At 42.1% G+C, this 25,618-nt stretch overlaps 1 protein-coding gene across 2 annotated transcripts; it reads left to right on the forward strand.

Annotated features, from left to right (window-relative positions):
- The first annotated feature begins 6,652 nt into the window (after positions 1–6,652).
- On the forward strand, positions 6,653–24,537 carry LOC124288027 (carbonic anhydrase 2-like). 2 transcript variants are annotated; one of them, XM_046724580.1, is made up of 8 exons: positions 6,653–6,695; positions 13,075–13,718; positions 15,102–15,265; positions 15,453–15,598; positions 18,330–18,422; positions 21,146–21,218; positions 24,024–24,172; positions 24,334–24,537. In XM_046724580.1, the coding sequence occupies exons 4-8, from the start codon at positions 15,542–15,544 to the stop codon at positions 24,391–24,393; spliced, it is 432 nt and encodes a 143-aa protein (XP_046580536.1). In that variant the 5' UTR covers positions 6,653–6,695; positions 13,075–13,718; positions 15,102–15,265; positions 15,453–15,541; the 3' UTR covers positions 24,394–24,537. The 2 variants fall into 2 exon arrangements, with proteins under 2 accessions (XP_046580536.1, XP_046580537.1); XM_046724581.1 differs by lacking the exon at positions 6,653–6,695 and adding an exon at positions 6,967–6,985.
- The last annotated feature ends 1,081 nt before the right edge of the window (positions 24,538–25,618 follow it).

Genomic DNA, 25,618 nt, shown 5'->3' on the forward strand with positions numbered 1-25,618 from the left:
GTGAGTTATATTGCCACCATCAGTGAGTCACATCAGTGAGTCACTTTGCTACCATCAGTGAGTTATATTGCTACCATCAGTGAGTCACATCAGTGTATTATATTGCTACCATCAGTGAGCTATATTGCCAACATCAGTGAGTCACATCAGTGAGTTACATTGCCACCATCAGTGAGTCATATTGCAAACAACAGTGAGTCACATTGCCACCATCAGTGAGTCACATTGCCACCATCAGTGTGTTATATTGCCATCACCAGTGCGTCATATTGCCACCTTCAGTGCGTCATATTGCCACCATCAGTGAGTCATATTGCCATCTTCAGTGAGTCATATTGCCACCATCAGTGAGTCATATCGCCACCAACAGTGAGTCACATTGCCACCATCAGTGAGTTACATTGCCACCATCAGTGAGTCATATTGCCACCAACAGTGAGTCACATTTCCACCATCAGTGAGTCACATTGCCACCATCAGTGTGTTATATTGCCATCACCAGTGCGTCATATTGCCACCTTCAGTGAGTCATATTGCCACCATCAGTGAGTCATATTGCCACCATCTGTGGGTCATATTGATACCTTCAGTTAGTCATATTGCCACCATCAGTGAGTCACATTCCCACAATCAGTGAGTCATATTGCCACCATCAGTGAGTCATATTGCCACCTTCAGTGAGTCATATTGCCACAATCAGTGAGTTACATTGCCACAATCAGTGAGTCATAATGCCACCAACAGTGAGTCATATTGCCACCATCAGTGCGTCACATTGCCACCATCAGTGTGTTACATTGCCACCATCAGTGCGTCATATTGCCACCATCAGTGAGTCATATTGCCACCATCAGTGAGTCATATTGCCACCATCAGTGAGTCATATTGCCACCATCAGTGAGTCATATTGCCACCATCAGTGAGTCATATTGCCACCATCAGTGAGTCACATTGCCACCATCAGTGAGTCATATTGCCACCATCAGTGAGTCACATTGCCACCATCAGTGAGTCACATCAGTGAGTTACACTGCCACCACCAGTGCGTCATATTGCCACCTTCAGTGAGTCACATTGCCACCATCAGTGAGTCATATTGCCACCATCAGTGAGTCATATTGCCACCATCAGTGAGTCATATTGCCACCAACAGTGCGTCAGTATTGCCACCATCAGTGCCATTGCCATCAGTGAGTTACATTGCCACCATCAGTGAATCATATTGCCACCATCAGTGAGTCACATTGCCACCATCAGTGAGTCACATCAGTGAGTTACACTGCCACCACCAGTGCGTCATATTGCCACCTTCAGTGAGTCACATTGCCACCATCAGTGAGTCATATCGCCACCATCAGTGAGTCATATTGCCACCATCAGTGAGTCATATTGCCACCAGTGCGTCATATTGCCACCATCAGTGTGTCATATTGCCACCATCAGTGAGTCACATTGCCACCATCAGTGAATCATATTGCCATCATCAGTTCGTCACATTGCCACCTTCAGTGAGTCATATTGCCACCATCAGTGAGTCACATTGCCACCATCAGTGAGTCGTATTGCCACCATCAGTGAGTCACATTGCCACATCAGAGAGTCACATTGCCACCATCAGAGAGTCACATTGCCACCATCAGTGAGTCATATTGCCACCATCAGTGAGTCACATTGCCACATCAGTGAGTCGTATTGCCACCATCAGTGAGTCACATTGCCCCATCAGTGAGTCACATTGCCCCATCAGTGAGTCGTATTGCCACCATCAGTGAGTCACATTGCCCCATCAGTGAGTCACATTGCCGCCATCAGTGAGTCACATTGCCCCATCAGTGAGTCATTTTGGGACATCCTTTGAGTCAGGCTGCTGCATGCTATGAGTCAGTTGCTACTTTAATGTAACTATACAGGAATCACACATTCACACACATATATTTATTTTTGATTGAGAAGTTTGATGAATGCAGCTGTCAAACAACGCCCACATGTTCTCTCCACATGAGTTGACTAGTATACCCTTGCCATGCCGAATACAGCCTTTGGGGGCTACTAAAACTGTGTACAGGTAAAACAGGAATAGTATACAGTCTTTGAAAGAATGTGTCAGAATATCATAGACAATACATCGGACTGATTGTCTTGTATCCTGTGTTCGTGGTTTGATCAGATGATGACTTAATAAAAGAGCTAATCAAACTTTTCCGGTTTTACAACAACGGATCTGTCAGGAGGCAGAATGCATACACATAAGTGTCTGACAGTGTAATACATATTTGACATGTTTTGTTCAGTTTCTACAGAGGCCATATACCGATCGGTATATGGTCTCTGGTTTCTATGATAAATTATATATATATATATTGTATTACATCTTTTTTTTAATACAGTCTGATAGGCTCGACCACGTAGGTTGGTGGTTAAGTTTTTTCTAATTACAAACTCGCAAAGACGAACACAAACACACCGACAAAGTATCACACTAAAGTAATAGAAAAAAACTGTTTTTTTTCACATTTATATCTACAATTTAGGTAGTTAATATGTGAAAGTGTGAAATATCTGTTAAACTAACTATTCGGCCTAGCTACAGTCGCAGTAGGAGGGAGATAGGAAACGCAAAACAGGGTCTTTACAGAGGTGAGATTAGGGCAGAAATGAGAAATGCTATTTTATTCTAAGTCCAAAGCGACTTATTTAGAACAGACCATGGCTTCATGCAAATTAGTGTGTGAAAATATTGTATTACAAAGGACACTTTTTAAATGATTATTTTGAAATTAGACTTAGCTTCATTATAAACGATAGCAGACGTAAAAAAAATAATAACTTTAATACTGAAACTATTAAGGATCAAGCTACCATGGCGTCTCACCATCACTATAAAAAGAAACAGGTAGGAGGGGCCGTCTCAAAAGCAAAACCAGGACGGGTGTCGCAGACGGTGGTTGGGGTCGGGCTGGGGAACTGAGATATTAACTAAGATAAGATAATCAATAGATGAGACATATTGAATACACATGAAAAAACATAAATTATCTTTGAGATGACCCCTTGTGCCTGTGGGCAGCACGTCATGCCAGTGAGTCGACGGTTCGTCGTCATACCTGGCTGAGCGACCTAATTGCCATCTATAGTCTGATCTATTGTTTTCAGCAGCTGTTCGTATTTTTTCTAATACCCCCTTCACACTTAAGGCGGAATGAGCCGGAATGCCGTCGGAATGAAAAATTCTGGAGATTCATGGAAATTCGAGCTGCATTCTAAAACTTCTTACTCCATTCCGAATGCACTCCAACTATTCGTGTCAATTCGTGTAACATGCCCGAATGTTTTGAACATGTCCAAAACTTTCGAGGTACATTCAAAGTGGAAAAATATCGAACAACATTTGAAGTGTATTCTAACTGCATTCTAAGTATTCTTACTGCATTCTAAGCATTCTGAACGTATTCGAGTGAGAATCGAAAGGCAAGCCACTTCAAATCCTGCAAGAATGTCCCGAATGCGCCTCGAATGTATTTCGATTGCTGGTGGGATTTGGGTGGAATATTCTATAAACGTATCGGAATATTTCGATTGCACTTGGAATACAGCTCGAATGTACATCGGATACACCTCGAATACAGTCAGAACATCCCGAATGCTCTTCAAATGAGCCCTGACGTCATCAGAACACTGCCGAATCGCATAAAAACGTAGCCACCTGTCACTGAAGCTTCAGATATCATTCACATCTTCAAGCTGTGCAAGTTGTCTCCAGCCTCTTGCACCACGTTGTGCTGCTCATCTTCCTCATCCATCACACCATTGTGGAGATTAGGATAAGGATTCCTCATCATGTTGTGCAGGCAGACACAGCATTCAGTGATGTCCTTCACAACGGAAGACATTGGCAGCATGGTGGTGAGGAGGATTTGCCAACTCTGAGAAATGATTCCAAATGCAATTTGCACTACCCGTCGGCCCCTGCTGATCCTGTAGTTGTTGATTCTCTCGTCTCTTTTGAGAGTCTTATGACCATGCGGTTTCATCAAGAAGGCCCTTATTCCAAAGACATCATCTCCCAGAATACAGCATGGCATACACTCGTCATCTTGGGGTACGACATGCTCCCGTCTTCAAGGCAATCCTTGAGCTCGCACTCGTTGAAGATCTGAGCATCAGACCTACTTCCGTAAGCACCAACGTCCACCCACAGGAACTTGTAATTTCCATGAGGACAACAGAGAAGAAACCCTTATAGTTGTGGTACAATGAGCCGCTCTTGGCAGGTTTCTTAATGCCCACATGTTTGCAATCTACACTCCTGCGGCATGAGGAATATTCCACCTATTTCTGAATACCTCTTCAATGGTTGCCCATTATTCTGGAGTGGTAGGGCAGATGATAACCTCATCCTTGTATTCCTCCATAATGACCTTACACACTTCTGGGATGATCGGGCTGATTGTGTTCCTTGCCACGCGGAAGCTGTACATGATGCTTGGGTACCTATCACCTGAAGCCAGGAACCTCAATGTGATGTCTAGCTTGGAGGTAGCGCCTTTCTCATATATGTATCATGTTGAACGTCTCGAATGCTCTTCAAATGATCCCTGGAGTCATCAGATCACCGCCGAATCCCTTAAAAACGTCACTGAAACTTCAGACATCATTCACACCTTCAAGCTGTGCAAGTTGTCTCCAGCCTCCTGGCACCACGTTGTGCTGCTCATCTTCCTCATCCACCATACCATTGTGGAGATTAGGATAACGAGTCCTCATCAATTTGTGCAGGCAGACACAGCATTCAACGATGTCCTTGACAACGGAAGGCCTTGACAGCGTGGTGGCGAGGAGGATTTGCCAACTGTGGGCCATGATTCCAAATGCATTTTCCACTACCCGTCGGCCCCGACTATCCTTTAGTTGTTGATTCTCTCGTCTCTCTGGAGAGTCATATGACCATACGGTTTCATCAAGAAGGCTCTTAATCCAAAGGCATCATCTCCCAGAATAAAGCATGGCATACGCTAGTCATCTTGTGGTAAGGCGAACGGATCAGGAAATCCTATGCTCCCATCTTCAAGACAATCCTTGAGCTCGCACTTGTTGGAGATCTGAGCATCAGACATACTTCCGTAAGCACCAAAGTCCGCCCACAAGGGCCATTTGGACCACAGAAAAGAAGCCCTTGTAGTTGTGGTACAATGAGCTGCCCTTGGCAGGTTTCCTAATGGCCACATGTTTGTCATCTAAAGCTCCTACGGCATGAGGTATATTCCACCTGTTTCTGAATACCTCTTCAATGGGTGTCCATTCTTCTGGAGTGGTAGGGCACATGATAACCTCATCCTTGTATTCCCCAAAAGGACCTTACATACTTCTGAGATGATCAGGTTGATTGTGTTCCTTGCCATGCGGAAGCTGTACATGATGCTGTGGTATCACCTGAAGCCAGGAACCTCAATGTGATGGCTAGCTTCAAGCCTGGAGGTTGCACCTTTCTCATATATGTATCCTGCTTCTGTATTCTTGGTCCCACTTTCTGCACCAACTCATCAAACATGGCAGGCTCCATCCTAAGGTAGTTGAAGAATGACTGCGTGTCCCCAACTCTGAGCTCTTCCATCAGTCTTGTGTAATGTCAAACAGCCTCCTCCTTTCCTCTGTCAGCCATGGTCTGGTCTGGAATCTCCTGGGTCTTCTCCTGTTTTTTCCACATCTCTTTCAATCTGGGATTGCTGGAGGACAGCAATCGGGAGCACCGCAACATGGTCCAGGTGGTCCATACTCTATGGGAGTTGGGCAGTGACTGATGAATAGTCCAGATTCAACCGGTTTTTATACCCCATCGTGGAAAATTCCGGCAGCATTCTTGATGCATACCGGACATGCGTGTTACATTCTAAGTGCATTTGAAGGACATTTGAAATATTCGAGCTGCATTCTGTTTTAATTCTTTAACATTCGACCCATATTCGGGGGCCATTCCAAGAAGGTTCTGAATGCATTCTATTTAAATTCGTGCCGCATTCGAGGTACGTTTCAAATGAAATTCGAGTGCTATTCACGCAGCAATCGAACCGGACTCGTACTGCAGTCGAAATTCATTTTAAGTATTCTTAGTGTATTCTAACGGCGTTCTAGTTATTCCTACTGTATTCCGATTCATTCGAACTGCATTCGTGATCTAGTACATTTGGAATGAGTAAGAATAATTCGAGGCGGGTTCGAAGTGCGTTCTAAGTATTCCAACAGCATTCTTACAAAGCTTGAAAAAAAATGTTTATTTTGACATTCTCTCCCGAATGCGGTTCGAATTTTGGTAGAAAATAGTTTCTGGCTAATTCTCCTTGATTCCTGTCAATTCGAAATAAGTGTGAAGGACCCTTAAGTTTTGCCCGATTTTACGACAAACATGCTTTTCTGGATATCCTATTACGCATCTCACTGAACAACCAGTTAGGTCGATGTGGATTATTTCGACATATGATATTTGCAATTGTGTAAATTTGAGTGATACAGAGTAAAAGCCTAAAAACTTTTTTTTTCTATTTCCGACAGTACTTCAATGCGGATTTGAGGCTGAATCTTACTATTCAACTTGCGCCATAGCTATAGGCAATATTGGGTTTCTCGATCTAAGGGAGGTAACTCTCATTTCCAGATGTGGTTGCTATGTTTAGTTTCCTCAGAAATCTACGCTGTTGTCAGTAAGTATTGGGTGCAATGTTCAAGCTATGTGTTGTCACACAAATGCATGTATGCGGTTAGAAAGATGCAAGGATGTACCTCAAGGGTGTTAGTCCAACGTGGCGACAAAAGATTCCGTTTCGGCAAATTATTTGATTCACAAACGGGACATATCGGGCACAAGGAAGGGCTTGTCATTTCGGAAAGGGGAGGTGTTTACGAAATATGCTCTGGGAAAATATACATCCAGTGAGAGACACAGCAAGAACCTGAGTTCTCCCCAGAAATGGGATCCCTTATGATTGATTGAGTGAGTTGGGTTTTACGCTGCTTTTAGCAATATTCCAGAGATATCATGGCAGGGGAGACAAGATATGGGCTTCACATAGTACCCATATGGGGAATCGAACACAGGCCTTCGATGTGACAAGCGAGCGCTTTAACCACTAGGCTACCCCAGTGCCCAGGTCCCTTAATAAGGACAAGCCACTGTATCTCAGGGTCTGCAGAGTCAGAGCTATGTTTCGATATATATGAGTTGAGTATATGTAAAATAATGCATACACATATGAAAATAAAATCATACAGTATTCACCATAATAACACACATATATGACACAAAGAAAATACAGGGGGTATGGTGGGGTATTTTAAAGCAGTCAGGATTAGGCACTGGTGAAACTAACCCTTTTTCATTGGTTAAAAGGAGGCAGATACACCCTGAGCAGCTGAACAGGTTTTAAATTGTACACAAGTATATATATGCTGTCATGTAGATTTGCGGCCTTTGTAGGGGTACTTGTAAAGATTTCTGGCAGTTTGGTCTAAAAATCTGTCATGGGACACTTGTGGTAGCAGAGCATTTAATACAGAGAATATGATATCTGCTTATAGTGCTTGAGTTGAAGAGTATATTGTTGCATAATGATTACTCCCTAAGAGTCTGTACACAACGACTGGTCCATGGGCAGCGTGCGTCTGTGTAGGCCAAGGCAAAACCAACATGGAATAAAGTGTTCGTCTCCCACCACAGTTTCATGTTATCTGAGTCTTCCTAGGACATCTCCAGACATGACATATAACTTAACATGGTGTCAGAAGTGAGTACGCCTGACAAACTTTACAAATTGTTGTGCATTACTGACTGAATATCTTTTGATTGAAAGAGCCGAGGCATACGCGTGGTTCAGTGTCACCTAATTTCGATAGTGGAGAGCATGCGGTGTTTTGTGTGACAATATTGAATCTGTGACTAACGGAGTTTCTGTGAATCGGATTATATTGCTAGTCGTGAGTAATATATGGACAAGCGAAACTACTGCTACTACTACTCAATCATGGCTGATGAAAGTGGAAATATTCCTTCACCACAAGTGATACACGCATTCCTATGAACATTCCTTTGCCTCCTAAGCTTGATCTGAAGGGCGATTTGACGAGAAATTTCATAAAGTTCAAACGAATGTGGGGAAACTATGAGCTTGCTTCTCGAACAAAGACAGATTCTGATGAATGCAGATCAGCTACGCTGTTAACTTGTATTGGTTCTGAGACTCTAGACATATTGGATGGGTTGCAGTTCGACAGTGAAAATGATAGGAGGAAAGTCGAGAAAATATTGGACAAACTAGAAGCTTACTGCATTGGCGAGACCAATGAAACATGGGAACGGTTCAATTTCAACAAACGGAATCAAGAACACTTTGAATCTGTTGATACTTATGTAGCAACACTTAGGACTCTAGCTAAAACATGCAATTATGGAACGGCTTGAAGATAGTCTCATCAGGGATCGAATGGTGATGGGCATTTGTGATAACTCCACTCGCAAAGAGACTGCTGCAGTCTTCGAACCTATCACTGAAAGATTGTATTGACATCTGTAGGTCCCATGAGAGAGCAGCTGCTAGACTAAAATCTCTATCAAACACTGAGGATGTGCAAGCTATCAGTAAAACTAGAGGTTACAAAAAACCCAAAGGAAAGGAAACTAAACCTGGATTGACTACCAGAAGTGATCAGTCTCTACAGTGCAAATTTTGTGGACGCAGTCATGTGTTCGGCAGGAAGGAATGTCCAGCATGGGGAAGAATTTGCAACAAATGTAAACGACCAAATCATTTTGCTTATGTGTGCCAGTCGAGTCAAGCCAATGTTCAACTACTGAGTGATGAGGATACTGAGGATGAATATATTTTATCAGTGGATGTTGAAAATGTGAACAGTGTTCAATTACATGGTGAAAGTCAACAGTATTTACGGAAGATTTTTGCTGTCCTCCTCATCAAGGAAACTGAGGTCAAATTTCAGCTAGATTGTGGATCTACTGTCAATGTGTTGCCAGAGACTATCTACGCTAATGTGTTTCAGGATCCCCACCTGGAAAAGTTGGAAACACAGGTCAATACTACTCTTCGAATGTACAATGGAGTGAAATCTCAAACTGTTGGCAAGTGTGAAGTGACTGTCAAAAATCCCAGGAATCAGGGTGAATACACCATTGAATTCTTGATAACGAGGGACAGAGGCTCACCACCAATACTTGGTGCAATAGCTGTTCAACAAATGCAGCTAATCACTGTGAACTTTGAGAACATTTTCCAGATCTCAGGTAGTGGGGATGTTTCTACAGAGTTAGCAAGATTGGACCTTACGGACATAATCCATCGTTACAAGGATGTATTTGAGGGAGAGGGCACACTTGATGGCTTGTTGCGTTTTGAAGTAGATGAGACTGTGACACCAGTCCAGCTACCATGTCGTAAGGTTCCACTTGCCTTACAACAGAAACTCAAGGCTGAACTTGAAAGACTGGCTGATCTGAAGATCATCACCCCTGTGAATGTTCCTACTGACTGGATCTCTGCCCTTGTTGTGGTCAAGAAACAGGGTACTGACAAGATAAGGATTTGCATAGATCCTAAACCACTGAATCAAGCTCTCAAGAGGAATCATTATCCAATAAAGACAATTGATGACATTCTGCGGAATTATCAAGCGCTAAGTGCTTTACTTTAGCAGATGCTAAAATGGATTTTGGCATATCCAGCTTGAGGAGGAAAGCAGTTTCTTGACAACATTTGAAACACCTTGGGGCCGTTACCGTTGGCTCACGAATGCCATTCGGGTTGTCACCAGCACCTGAGGAGTTTCAGCGCCCGTTTGAATGAGGCAATATGTGGTTTGGATGGATGCGTGCTGTACATGATGATGTTCTGATCTATGGTGTTGGAGACACTTATGAAGTGGCTGAAGCTGATCATGATGAGAAGTTGTCCAAGTTCCTTGATCGATGCAGGAACAGAAATATCAAACTGAACAGATCCAAACTGAAACTGAAACTGACCGAGGTGCCTTATCTGGGACATGTCGTAACCTCGGATGGATTAAAGATTGATCACATGAAAGTTGAAGCAATCACAAACATGCCCACACCAACGGATAAGCAGGGTATTCAGCATTTTAGGGATGGTGAACTTTGTTCAGAAATTTGTACCCAACTTGTCTGAAGTGACTGCACCTCTGAGGGATCTGTTGAAAAGTGATGTGAACTTCAGGTGGGATGAGCAAGTTCATGGCAAGTGTTTGGAAAAAAATCAAACATATTCTGTCTGAACCACCTGTACTGAAGTACTTTGACAATGGCCTTGAGACAAGCCTTCAGTGTGATGCATCACAAAATGGACTGGGTGTTTGTCTGATCCAAAATGGTCAGCCTGTAGCATATGCATCTCGATCTTTGACCAACACTGAGAAACAATATGCTCAGATAGAAAAGAAATGTTGGCGATTGTCTTTGGCATGGAGCGATTTGAACAGTATGTCTGACGGACGGAAGGTCGTCGTGGAATCGGACCACAAGCCATTGGAGTCAATACTGCGCCAAAAGTCTGTTGTGTGCTCGAGCGTCTCCAACGCATGATGTTACGACTTCAGAAGTACGATTTTGAGGTCATCTACAAGAGGGGATCTCAAATGTTCTTTGCTGACACTCTGAGTAGAGCATATCTTCCACATGTGAAACATACTGAGACTGATGACGGAGATGTGTTTGCTGTTGATGTGCGATGTCAGACAGCGTTGACGTTGAATCCATCAACATGGTTGAGTATGTGCCAATATCTGAGGAACGAATTGACCAGTTACAAAAAGCAACTGTGGAAGACAAATCAATGACGATACTGAAGGATCTGATTCAGGACGGCTGGCCAACGTCGTCAGATGATGTGCCATGGTGTGCCAGGTCTTTTTCCCCTTCGCGATGAGCTCTCTGTTCAAAAGCGGCATAGTGTTCAAGGGTGAACGTGTTGTTGTGCCAGTCAGTATCCGCCCTGGCATCATGGAAAGAATTCACTACAGTCACTTGGGGATACAAGGTTGTATCAGAAGAGCCAGAGAGTCTGTGTATTGGCCCAATATGGCGCTGACCTCACAGATTTCATCAGCAAGTGTGATACTTGCAATGCGCTGCAACAGGATCAAAGACGAGAGCCATTGGTCAGTCATGAAATACCTAGTCGTCCATGGGAGAAACTAGGGTGTGATCTTTTGAGTTTGATCAAAAGATTTTTGATCACTGTTGACTACTACTGGGACTATTTTGAGGTTGACAGACTGCATGATAAAAGGGCACCTGAAATCATTAAAAGTTGAAATCCCATTTAGCGGCGAGGCATGGACTTCCCAATCAGATTGTGTCAGACAATGGACCTCCCTTTAATTCTGAAGCTTTCCATACATTTGCAACAGAGTACGAGTTTGATCATATCACTTCATCACCCAGGTACCCACAGTCGAATGGGAAAGTGGAGAGTGCTGTGAAGATCGTCAAGAGACTCATGAGTAAGTCTCAGCATGCACAGTCAGACCCCTTTCTGGCCCTATTGGACTTAAGAAATGTGCCGACTGGCGGTGTAGGCAGCTCGCCAGTTCAAAGGTTGTTTGAGCAGAGCGAGAGCGAAGCTACCAACGTCAAGTCGATTGCTGCAGCCGAAAACTATTGAAAACGTCCTGCCGCACTTTCAAGCAAGAGGTCCAAACAAGCTTACTACTACAATGCGTGCAGCTGAACTTTCAGAACTGAGAGATGGAGATGTAGTTCGGTGAAGCCATTCAGTCGTGACAAAAAGAAATGGAAGAAAGCTGTCGTGTAGAACAACAAGTGGATGTACGATCATTATGACATGCGTGCAGAAGATGGAAGATCTCTTGAGAAATAGACGCCATCTAAGAAAATCTCAAGAGGCTGCCCCTGAGACTAAAGATGTCGAACTGGATTTGGAAGAGCAGAAAATGGATGAAAGGTCAATGAAAGAGTTTCAGTCAACTGTGAACTCCCCTGGTAACACTCCTGTGAAAACCCCTGTGAAAACTCCTGTGAAATTTTTGAAAACTCCTGTAGACTTTGATGTGAACACTCCTGTGAACACTCCTAGGATCATGGACAGTTCTGTTCATGGCACAGCACCTGGTCATGAGATCAGAACGAGGAGAGGCAGGGTGGTCAGACCACCACCCGATACAGGGACTTTGTGCCTTAAAAGAAAAAGGGAGGAAGATATGACGTGTGGTCCTGCTTATTAGCAAAGACTTTTAATTTCTCAAGAAAGAGATATAGACTTTAATTTGTTCATTTTAACTTGTTTAGCATTTGTTTAAACTGTTTGCTGGGATAGTGTGTTAATTGCTATCTTTACTTTTCTAAAGAAAGGGAGATGTTGCATAATGATTACTCCCTAAGAGTCTGTACACAACGACTGGTCCATGGGCAGCGTGCGTCTGTGTAGGCCAAGGCAAAACCAACATGGAATAAAGTGTTCGTCTCCCACCACAGTTTCATGTTATCTGAGTCTTCCTAGGACATCTCCAGACATGACATATAACTTAACAATTCATAATTGGGAAGTGTGTAGATAGTGTGACTATGGTCAAGTGTGGTCACACATAACCTAGATATACCTGAGAGATAGGACTGCCACGTGGTCGTGATAATATAGTACTGTGATCAAGAACGGGATAAAATCTTCGGGATGTTTCAGTTGATATACATGGGTATTTTGTGAATATTACGTTTATTTTTCTAAATTATGAGCATTTATGTAGTGTCCTTTTTGTATCTTAATATGTGTCTGAGAGTTGTCTAAGGTGTCACAGTTTACTGTGAAAAGTTTTCTCCCTTGTACAAACCAGAAAACTATTATCATTGGTTGGAATCTTGTATTGAAATCCCATTTTATCCTGATTATATTTCTGTGCTTGTGGGTTTTCATTAAAGTCATGACCATCTAAAACGTGCATCACTTCAGACTAAATGAAATACTTTTCCAAGTGGCATTGAACCCATCTCACTCACTCACTCCTAAATATCAAAGAAAACTAATTCTGTACCTACCTGTCCAGATGAGCTGGTGCTTGACACGGAAGTTACTCGCTGTAGTTGCTGATGAATCTCCCAGAGTGAGAAACTTCCCTCACTCACAGAAGAGAGATCAGAAGAGTCACATCCATTCTTGGAGCACAGCAGGTCGAGATTTACAAGGACAAGTGCAGATACCCACCTGTCAAGAATGATCAAGGACCACCGTGCAACAATATGAACTAAACAACCCTAGTTCACAGCTAGGGTTAACTCTCTTTGTCTATCAAAGAATACCATCAGTTGGTTTGTGGATGTTGTGACAATGTATTCAGGAACTGAGATGATTGTACAAAAATGCGTTCCTGACTGTGATCATACTTCTTGTGTGTTGTGTGTTCAACTTGATTACTAGACGGTGGAGAACATCGATCAGTACATACTACCATGGATAAAGATACAGATGTTTTAATTTCTGACAGCAGTAGAAACAGCCTTGTGGCAATATGGCAGCTTCTCACTGACAGTCCTTGCAAGAAATGTAGTTTAGTCCTCGGTTTTGGAGTGATTTTGATAACTGTGATAACCTTGGTGGTAGTGTTCACACATCAGCCTACAGGCCCGTCTGATGACATATGTCCAGCTACTCCCTCGGTCACATTCACCTACAACCCTCATGGTGCTGATGGTAAGATAATAAGTTTATACTCATATTTGACCTGTAAGAGGCCTTGACCTTGGCCCACTTCATGAGTGGCTAGCAGTGATGACAGGGTTGAGGTTTAGACTATGGCTTGATCTCTGAATACATATTATTTTGATAGTAACAAATAAACCCATTAAAATTGAAAAGGAGCCTGAATGTGATGGGAGACCTTGAACCTGAGGAAATCTAGACTTGCTTCATTTAGAACTTGAACATTGTGTTGAGGGCAAGGCAGTAGGGAACATAATGTGTTTCAGGGACAGTGAGATAGACTAGGTTGAGGTTATTCAAATGTAATGGTGGGGAAATCATGAGCTGTGCCTGACCTGACCTACATTAGATTCCAGGACCTTATTTCTTTTGATGAGTGATCAGAATCATGCTTTCATTAGTAAACTTACAAAATGTGGTGAAATCTACACAGTTTGGATATGATGACATGCATCTGAACCCATTCAGTAAGCATGACCATCATTTCCTATCATTTGCCTCTTACGACAAGCATAGCTAGCTAAAGATCAATTCTATCCTATCTTCACAGGGTATTTATTAGTGGTATTATCTACTTTGGAGTCACTCTGCCCTGTACTTCATATCAGGGAATAGTATTTGGTATCTGATGACTGAATGTATCTGGTCAGACTGATGGTGCTGGTGATGCTCATGATGTCAGTCACTGGATGGTGTGGTCCAGACTCAAGGTGATCTGGCTGGAATATTGCTGACTACAGTGTTGAGCATCACGCATACAGTTGGGGAGACAAGCGTTCCACTGGGATAACCAGCCAGGATCAGTGTCAAACAAACAGCCGTTCCCTGATTGTACTAATCAGGCAAAGCAGCAACACTGTGATTCATCAGCAAATTCTGTGGTCAATATACATTATTATAAATTCAATAAAACTGATTGCTACACCTGAAGTTCTCCTCCACCTCAACTTTACATCCTCTTCCTTATCTATGAAAGCACCTGTAAAACACTGCAAATCACAGTGGAGAGTTATGTCCCTTATCCATACCAGGATTCGCAGGTCATGGCTTCAATTACCAGAAAAAACTCCACTTACAATCCCTTGTCATTCAACAACTTGAATATACCTGTACATCACCTCAAGCATTGCTTCCATAAAGCGAGGCACTATTATGTGACTGAAATACTGAAGAGTCTCACTCACTCACTCACTCACTCACTCACTCACTCACTCACTCACTCACTCACTCACTCACTCACTCACTCACTCACTCACTCACTCACTCACTCACTCACTCACTCACTCACTCACTCAACTCACCCACTCACCCACTTAACTTTTCCAACTCACTCACCCACCTCACTCCACTCACTCACTCACTCACTGACTGCAGGTCCCCTACACTGGAGCCACCTGGCTCCTGAGACGCGGTGCTGTGCCGGCTCCATCCAGTCCCCATTGACATCAAGACCCAGAGTCTCCACTGTCGAGGTTTTACTGCCATCACCTACCAGGGCAGCCAGACAGGTGCCCTGGGTGGAAGCATCAGTTCCACAGGTAAGGCCTTTAGCATCTGCATCACATTCTCAATAAATGACATGCTACCTGATCTTCATAAGGTCAAATTACTATAGATCAAATAATGCTGAGTGTTGCATGTTATAACAACAGACAGGAAATAACCTTGTTGATGATAATTATGATTACATGTGTATTATATAAATGAGATTGTTTTCAACACTAGGCCAGGGAGCTGTTCTCGCCTTCTCTAAGCAGCACCAACTGGTGACGAGACTTCTGCCTGAGGTCACCAATGACTATGTCCTTGACTCTATGCACTTCCACTGCCCCTCGGAACATCACGTGGACGGCAAACCCATGTCTGGAGAGGTTGGTGTAAGACTCTGTATCTGCTTATCACTATGTAACACACTACTAATGCAATAGTTTTCATATGAATCAATTAACAAGAATCCTAAAACTGAAAAATACTGACTGGAAAAAATATATAAATCTTACTTTCTGAAAAATACAATAAGTTAAATTTGATTCTCAAATATCACTTTTAAGGTCATGCTCAGAATAATTCCCCTCTCACTGACCAAAATTTGAGTGAATGATATGTAAATATTATTAGCTAAGTGTGTATATCTGTAGTAGATATGATATATTGGTCATACAAATTACACAAACCTCTAGTTTTTATTAATACTATTTAATATTATTAAATTATTTTGAGTATTTCACAAAATTCAGTGCGTTATTTTGCTCTCCATCACTTAGTTAAATTGCCACCACCAGTGAATTGTTTTTGTCATTTGTTGATCACAAAGTTAGTGATGTGTTTGGTTGTCGTTATATAAGCTGGTGACCATCATAATAAATTATAGAAGTTTTCATCCATAAAGTAGCTTCCCTTTACAGATAGGTGGTCAGTTTTGAGCTGGAAAAATCTCTGTTAAAATACAGCTAAAGGTCCTTCAATACATGTCCTGTAATATACCATTGTCGTTGTTATAGATGCACCTGGTTCACTACAAGAAGCTAAAGGTCCTTCAATACATGTCCTGTAATATACCATTGTCGTTGTTATAGATGCACCTGGTTCACTACAAGAAGCTAAAGGTCCTTCAATACATGTCCTGTAATATACCATTGTCGTTGTTATAGATGCACCTGGTTCACTACAAGAAGCTAAAGGTCCTTCAATACATGTCCTGTAATATACCATTGTCGTTGTTATAGATGCACCTGGTTCACTACAAGAAGCTAAAGGTCCTTCAATACATGTCCTGTAATATACCATTGTCGTTGTTATAGATGAACCTGGTTCACTACAAGAAGCTAAAGGTCCTTCAATACATGTCCTGTAATATACCATTGTCGTTGTTATAGATGAACCTGGTTCACTACAAGAAGCTAAAGGTCCTTCAATACATGTCCTGTAATATACCATTGTCGTTGTTATAGATGCACCTGGTTCACTACAAGAAGCTAAAGGTCCTTCAATACATGTCCTGTAATATACCATTGTCGTTGTTATAGATGCACCTGGTTCACTACAAGAAGCTAAAGGTCCTTCAATACATGTCCTGTAATATACCATTGTCGTTGTTATAGATGCACCTGGTTCACTACAAGAAGCTAAAGGTCCTTCAATACATGTCCTGTAATATACCATTGTCGTTGTTATAGATGCACCTGGTTCACTACAAGAAGCTAAAGGTCCTTCAATACATGTCCTGTAATATACCATTGTCGTTGTTATAGATGCACCTGGTTCACTACAAGAAGCTAAAGGTCCTTCAATACATGTCCTGTAATATACCATTGTCGTTGTTATAGATGCACCTGGTTCACTACAAGAAGCTAAAGGTCCTTCAATACATGTCCTGTAATATACCATTGTCGTTGTTATAGATGCACCTGGTTCACTACAAGAAGCTAAAGGTCCTTCAATACATGTCCTGTAATATACCATTGTCGTTGTTATAGATGCACCTGGTTCACTACAAGAAGCTTAAAGGTCCTTCAATACATGTCCTGTAATATACCATTGTCGTTGTTATAGATGCACCTGGTTCACTACAAGAAGCTAAAGGTCCTTCAATACATGTCCTGTAATATACCATTGTCGTTGTTATAGATGCACCTGGTTCACTACAAGAAGCTAAAGGTCCTTCAATACATGTCCTGTAATATACCATTGTCGTTGTTATAGATGCACCTGGTTCACTACAAGAAGCTAAAGGTCCTTCAATACATGTCCTGTAATATACCATTGTCGTTGTTATAGATGCACCTGGTTCACTACAAGAAGCTAAAGGTCCTTCAATACATGTCCTGTAATATACCATTGTCGTTGTTATAGATGCACCTGGTTCACTACAAGAAGCTAAAGGTCCTTCAATACATGTCCTGTAATATACCATTGTCGTTGTTATAGATGCACCTGGTTCACTACAAGAAGCTAAAGGTCCTTCAATACATGTCCTGTAATATACCATTGTCGTTGTTATAGATGCACCTGGTTCACTACAAGAAGCTAAAGGTCCTTCAATACATGTCCTGTAATATACCATTGTCGTTGTTATAGATGCACCTGGTTCACTACAAGAAGCTAAAGGTCCTTCAATACATGTCCTGTAATATACCATTGTCGTTGTTATAGATGCACCTGGTTCACTACAAGAAGCTAAAGGTCCTTCAATACATGTCCTGTAATATACCATTGTCGTTGTTATAGATGCACCTGGTTCACTACAAGAAGCTAAAGGTCCTTCAATACATGTCCTGTAATATACCATTGTCGTTGTTATAGATGCACCTGGTTCACTACAAGAAGCTAAAGGTCCTTCAATACATGTCCTGTAATATACCATTGTCGTTGTTATAGATGCACCTGGTTCACTACAAGAAGCTAAAGGTCCTTCAATACATGTCCTGTAATATACCATTGTCGTTGTTATAGATGCACCTGGTTCACTACAAGAAGCTAAAGGTCCTTCAATACATGTCCTGTAATATACCATTGTCGTTGTTATAGATGCACCTGGTTCACTACAAGAAGCTAAAGGTCCTTCAATACATGTCCTGTAATATACCATTGTCGTTGTTATAGATGCACCTGGTTCACTACAAGAAGCAGTACGGCAGTTTTGGAGCTGCTGTTGCCAAGCAGGATGGATTAGCAGTCATTGGTATATTTCTGGAGGTAGGCCAGCTTCAAGTAGATCTGAAGAAGTTGTTTTTCGGGATCCAAATGAGGCTTACATTGAAATGAGAAGAAGATACAGTCTGATTTTTGTTTCTTTTCTTTAATTCCACATTCAGCAATATTCATCTATATTGTTGCTGTCAATAAATAATCTAATCAGGACCAGACCAGTCTAATGAGCATTGATCCATGGTATACGATGAGCGACGATCAGCCATATTACCGTCTGGTTGCCCGTTCTATTTAATTATCTGTTTAGGACCTGTATCCTCACCTGGAATTTCCATCGTTTAGTGGAGAAATCTAAACAAACCACAGTTGCCTTGAGATTTGATTCTTACCTGTATCTCCACACAATCACATTGGTCGCTGGGACCTGTATTCTTACCTGTATCTCCACACAATCACATTGGTCGCTGGGACCTGTATTCTTACCTGTATCTCCACACAATCACATTGGTACTGCGTATCTCCACTGGGACCTGTATTCTTACCTGTATCTCCACACAATCACATTGGTCGCTGGGACCTGTATTCTTACCTGTATCTCCACACAATCACATTGGTCGCTGGGACCTGTATTCTTACCTGTATCTCCACACAATCACATTGGTCGCTGGGACCTGTATTCTTACCTGTATCTCCACACAATCACATTGGTCGCTGGGACCTGTATTCTTACCTGTATCTCCACACAATCACATTGGTGGCTGGGACCTGTATTCTTACCTGTATCTCCACACAATCACATTGGTCGCTGGGACCTGTATTCTTACCTGTATCTCCACACAATCACATTGGTCGCTGGGACCTGTATTCTTACCTGTATCTCCACACAATCACATTGGTCGCTGGGACCTGTATTCTTACCTGTATCTCCACACAATCACATTGGTCGCTGGGACCTGTATTCTTACCTGTATCTCCTCACAATCACATTGGTCGCTGGGACCTGTATTCTTACCTGTATCTCCACACAATCACATTGGTCGCTGGGACCTGTATTCTTACCTGTATCTCCACACAATCACATTGGTCGCTGGGACCTGTATTCTTACCTGTATCTCCACACAATCATATTGGTCGCTGGGACCTGTATTCTTACCTGTATCTCCACACAATCACATTGGTCGCTGGGACCTGTATTCTTACCTGTATCTCCACACAATCACATTGGTTAAGCTGGGACCTGTATTCTTACCTGTATCTCCTCACAATCACATTGGTCGCTGGGACCTGTATTCTTACCTGTATCTCCACACAATCACATTGGTGGCTGGGACCTGTATTCTTACCTGTATCTCCACACAATCACATTGGTGGCTGGGACCTGTATTCTTACCTGTATCTCCACACAATCACATTGGTAAGCTGGGACCTGTATTCTTACCTGTATCTCCACACAATCACATTGGTGGCTGGGACCTGTATTCTTACCTGTATCTCCACACAATCACATTGGTGGCTGGGACCTGTATTCTTACCTGTATCTCCACACAATCACATTGGTCGCTGGGACCTGTATTCTTACCTGTATCTCCACACAATCACATTGGTCGCTGGGACCTGTATTCTTACCTGTATCTCCACACAATCACATTGGTCGCTGGGACCTGTATTCTTACCTGTATCTCCACACAATCACATTGGTGGCTGGGACCTGTATTCTTACCTGTATCTCACACACAATCACATTGGTCGCTGGGACCTGTATTCTTACCTGTATCTCCACACAATCACATTGGTCGCTGGGACCTGTATTCTTACCTGTATCTCCACACAATCACATTGGTAAAAGCTGGGACCTGTATTCTTACCTGTATCTCCTCACAATCACATTGGTCGCTGGGACCTGTATTCTTACCTGTATCTCCACACAATCACATTGGTGCGCTGGGACCTGTATTCTTACCTGTATCTCCACACAATCACATTGGTGGCTGGGACCTGTATTCTTACCTGTATCTCCCACACAGTCATATTGGTCGGCTGGGACCTGTATTCTTACCTGTATCTCCACACAATCACATTGGTCGCTGGGACCTGTATTCTTACCTGTATCTCCACACAATCACATTGGTGGCTGGGACCTGTATTCTTACCTGTATCTCCTCACAAATCACATTGGTGGCTGGGACCTGTATTCTTACCTGTATCTCCACACAATCACATTGGTCGCTGGGACCTGTATTCTTACCTGTATCTCCACACAATCACATTGGTCGCTGGGACCTGTATTCTTACCTGTATCTCCACACAATCACATTGGTCGCTGGGACCTGTATTCTTACCTGTATCTCCACACAATCACATGTAAGCACTTACATATTTATCATTTTTTTCAAATAATTGCTTGAACACATAGTTTCTGCCATATTTATTCAAGCATTACAGAAGACAAGTCTCTAGAACACAGTTGTGGATGATAGTCTAAGGGAGACAACCGTTGAGAAATTTATGATTTTATGTATGATGAATGTAAGACAATTTTACATATCTGACAGTTGTTTTGCTTTTTTGGTTTTTGGTTGATGTTGATCATTATTATGCTTGGACTTTTTCAATTTGAAGTATTTATGAGTTGAATTTTCTTGAATGCTTACTACAGGTTAAATAATTAAATCACAAATGTCACACAGTACTCCGAGCCCAAAGTCAAACATCCATCAGATATGTGCTGTGACCTATGCAGGTGATTCTACAAATCCTGTCTCTTGCAGGAAGGACCATCTTCAAACAACTCGGCATTCAACTCATTCTCAGATGGGGTACAAAAGCTGAACAACAACGGAAGTAAGATACAGTTAAAGCAGTATTACTTCATATCGCCCATATGTTAATATCAGCCAAATTTTTAATATCCGTCCATCTATTCATATCATCCATTTATTCGTATAAACCAATCTATACATATGAGACCATCTGTACATATCACCATATGTTCATATCAACCATCAATTCATGTTATCAGCTATTCATATATATTATCTGTTAAACCATATATTTATGTTATCATTTATTCATATAAATCATCTATTCATATCAATTCAACTCAAACCCATTTCTGGTGTCCCCCACTGTAATATTGCTGGAATATTGCTTAAAGCAAAACCATCCTCACTCACTCACTCACATAGATACATGTATCAATCCATCTGTCCATATCAGTCTATCTGTTCATATCAGTCCATCTGTTCATATCAGCTCATCTGTTCATATCAGTCCATCTGTCCATATCAGTCCATCAGTTCATATCAGTCCATATCAGTCCATCAGTTCATATCAGTCTATCTGTTCATATCAGTCCATCTGTCCATATCATTCAATCTGTTCATATAAGTCCATCTGTCCATATCATTCCATCTGTTCATATCAGTCCATCTGTCCATATCTGTCCATCTGTCCATATCAGCCTATATTATTCATACCAATCCATCTGTCCATATCAGTTCATCTGTTCATATCAGTCCATCTGTTCATATCAAGCCAGTCTGTTCATACCCGTCCATCTGTTCATATCAGTCCATCTGTCCATATAAGTCCATCTGTTCATATCAGTCCATCTGTTCATATCAGTCCATCTGTCCATATCAGCCTATATTATTCATACCAATCCATCTGTCCATATCAGTTCATCTGTTCATATCAGTCCATCTGTTCATATCTGTCCAGTCTGTTCATACCCGTCCATCTGTTCATATAAGTCCATCTGTCCATATAAGTCCATCTGTTCATATCAGTCCATCTGTTCATATCAGTCCATCTGTCCATATCAGCCTATATTATTCATACCAATCCATCTGTCCATATCAGTTCATCTGTTGATATTAGTCCATCTGTTCATATCAGTCCAGTCTGTTCATACCCGTCCATCTGTTCATATCAATCCATCTGTTCATATCAGTCCATCTGTCCATATCAGTTCATCTGTCCATATCAGTTCATGTGTTCATATCAGTCCAGTCTGTTCATATCAGTTCATCTGTTCATATCAGTTCATCTGTTCATATCAGTCCAGTCTGTTCATATCAGTTCATCTGTTCACATCAGTCCAGTCTGTTCATATCAGTTCATCTGTCCATATCAGTCCATCTGTTCATATCAGTCCAGTCTGTTCATATCAGTTCATCTGTCCATATCAGTTCATCTGTCCATATCAGTTCATCTGTCCATATCAGTTCATGTGTTCATATCAGTCCAGTCTGTTCATATCAGTTCATCTGTCCATATCAGTTCATCTGTCCATATCAGTTCATCTGTTCATATCAGTCCAGTCTGTTCATATCAGTTCATCTGTCCATATCATTCCATCTGTCCATATCAGTTCATCTGTCCATATCAGTTCATCTGTCCATATCAGTTCATCTGTCCATATCAGTTCATCCGTTCATATCAGTCCAGTCTGTTCATATCAGTTCATCTGTCCATATCAGTTCATCTGTCCATATCAGTTCATCTGTTCATATCAGTCCAGTCTGTTCATATCAGTTCATCTGTTCATATCAGTTCATCTGTCCATATCAGTTCATCTGTTCATATCAGTCCAGTCTGTTCATATCTGTTCATCTGTTCATATCAGTCCAGTCTGTTCATATCAGTTCATCTGTTCATATCAGTCCAGTCTGTTCATATCAGTCCACCTGTCCATATCATTCCATCTGTCCATATCAGTCCATCTGTCCATATCAGTTCATCTGTTCATATCAGTCCAGTCTGTTCATATCAGTCCATCTGTTCATATCTGTCCAGTCTGTTCATATCAGTTCATCTGTTCATATCAGTCCATCTGTTCACATCAGTCCATCTGTCCATATCATTCCAGTCTGTTCATATCAGTCCATCTGTCCATATCATTCCATCTGTTCATATCAGTCCATCTGTTCATATCAGTCCATCTGTCCATATCAGTCCAGTCTGTTCATACCCGTCCATCTGTTCATATCAGTCCATCTGTCCATATCAGCCCATATTATTCATACCAATCCATCTGTCCATATCAGTTCATCTGTTCATATCAGTTCATCTGTTCATATCAGTTCATCTGTTCATATCAGTCCATCTGTTCATATCATCTGTTCATATCATTCCATCTGTTCATATCAGTCCATCTGTTCATATCAGTCCAGTCTGTTCATATCAGTTCATCTGTTCATATCAGTCCAGTCTGTTCATATCAGTCCATCTGTCCATATCAGTCCATCTGTCCCTATATCAGCCTATATTACTCATATCAATCCACTAATATTCATGTTAATGAGGCTGTATTCTTAATTTGTATTCACATTAATCTGTCCATTTGGAATGTCAGGCATGTTGCCAAACAACTTGGTAGTTGAGGGCGGTGGGGTAGACTAAGTGGTTAAAGCGTTCGCTCTAAACGCCGAAGACCCGGGTTCGATTCCCCGCATGGGCACACTGTGTAAAGCCCATTTCTGGTGTCCCCCGCCATGATAGTGCTAGAATATTGCTAAAAGCAGCGTAAAACCAAACTCACTCACTCACTTGGTAGTTGAAGCGACGGTAGTACGTCTGTTCAGATCAGTCCTCCAACTGGTGAGACAGAAATTCCATTACTGATTATTTCTGTTTTACATGAAGCTGGTATCTCAGTGACCCTGGATCCTCGGCAACTGCTGCCCCCTGGTGGCAAGTTCTACACGTACTTCGGCTCGCTGACAACACCATCGTGTTCTGAGTCCGTCCGATGGATCGTGATGCAGAAACCAGTCATCACTACCCAGGAGAAGGTGGGAACGATTTGTCCTCTCTGTTGAGAAAGGGATTCCCATTGAACCAAATCTAGTCTACCCTAACTAATTTGCTGAATGTTTCAAATAAAACAATAAGATTGGAAAGTAGAACATGTGGTGTGCATTTCTGTTGTTTTAATGCAGCTTTTTCTCTTAAGGTGGACATACTGAGGGACACTGAAGGTGAAAGATGCAGCTCATCTCTCAGATTTCGGTAACGCCAGACCCCTCCAGTCACTGAAAAGTCGAAGAGTGGATAGCAACACATGTTAGTTCCTGGGTACCATATTCTACAACAACAGGGGTTGTACTGGGTGGGTGTGACACATTTGATCTGACACATTTGATGGATGTTGCTTAATGTCCTGATTACCACAGGTTATACAGGGTGTGGAACACCAGGTGTTCCATGATCTGACACATTTGATGGATGTGGCTTAATGTCCTGATTACCACAGGTTATACGGGGTGTAGAACATCAGTCTTTTCACATTAGTCTTGGACATTTGATGTTTCTGCAGGGGTGGAAATAACTTTAAAATTGCTCGTGTACTCCGGTACAGTGGCACATGTAAAATCCCTTGCCCTGATAATTATTCCACTATACTGGCCAATTTTCTTGTTGATTTTCAAATAAACAACATACCTGTAATTAACATTAGAAAGTCAACTGGACACCGGTACAGAGTGATGTACAAATTTGCTTGCCCGACAGAAAAAAACACTGGACTGGGACTTCGGGCAATGGGTTATTTCCACCCCTGGTTTATGGCATCTTGTCTACACCTGTATGGTGTTTGTCCAACAGAACAGGTATATCAGGGTTGATCTCATGTTCGTGATGTATGTCATTTTCTGTGTACAGAAGCACGGGTTGAATTGTGTTGGTCAAGAATGGGTATTTTAGTACCGATCTCAAAAGTCTAATATGGCTTCCTGTCTATGGAAATGTGCATGTTGGTGTCCTTTACACGTTTGTATCAGCCTAGAACATTGTGTGTAGGACATCGGGTAGACCTGCTGGGTGGGTGAAGTGAGGTGAGGTGAGGTGAGGTGAAATTGGGTTTTATGTCGTACTTGAGAATATTTCGCTCATATGAGGACGTGCATGTGTGTGTATGTATATGTGCAGCTGCTTGTACTAGCCCAGACTTCAGCTGGTTTTATAGTGCTAGCCCAATGAGATACCATGCCGCAGTGAAGCATGAATACCCCACTCAGACACATTATACTGACTCCGAGTCGACCAGTTCTTGTTGTACCCATTAATGCCGCGCGCCAGACAGGGACCAACAAGTACCATATTTTAACGTCTTTTGGTATGACGCTGTCGGGGATCGAACCCACGACCTTCCGCTCTCCGGGCGGACGCTCTAACCTCTACACCACGGAGACGGTCCTGGGTGGGTGGAGTAAAATGTGCATGTTGGTGTTAGTCATTCC

The sequence above is a fragment of the Haliotis rubra genome, unplaced genomic scaffold (genome assembly GCF_003918875.1).
Source record: "Haliotis rubra isolate DU_JTF1 unplaced genomic scaffold, ASM391887v1 Scf41, whole genome shotgun sequence".
Lineage (NCBI taxonomy): Eukaryota > Metazoa > Mollusca > Gastropoda > Lepetellida > Haliotidae > Haliotis > Haliotis rubra.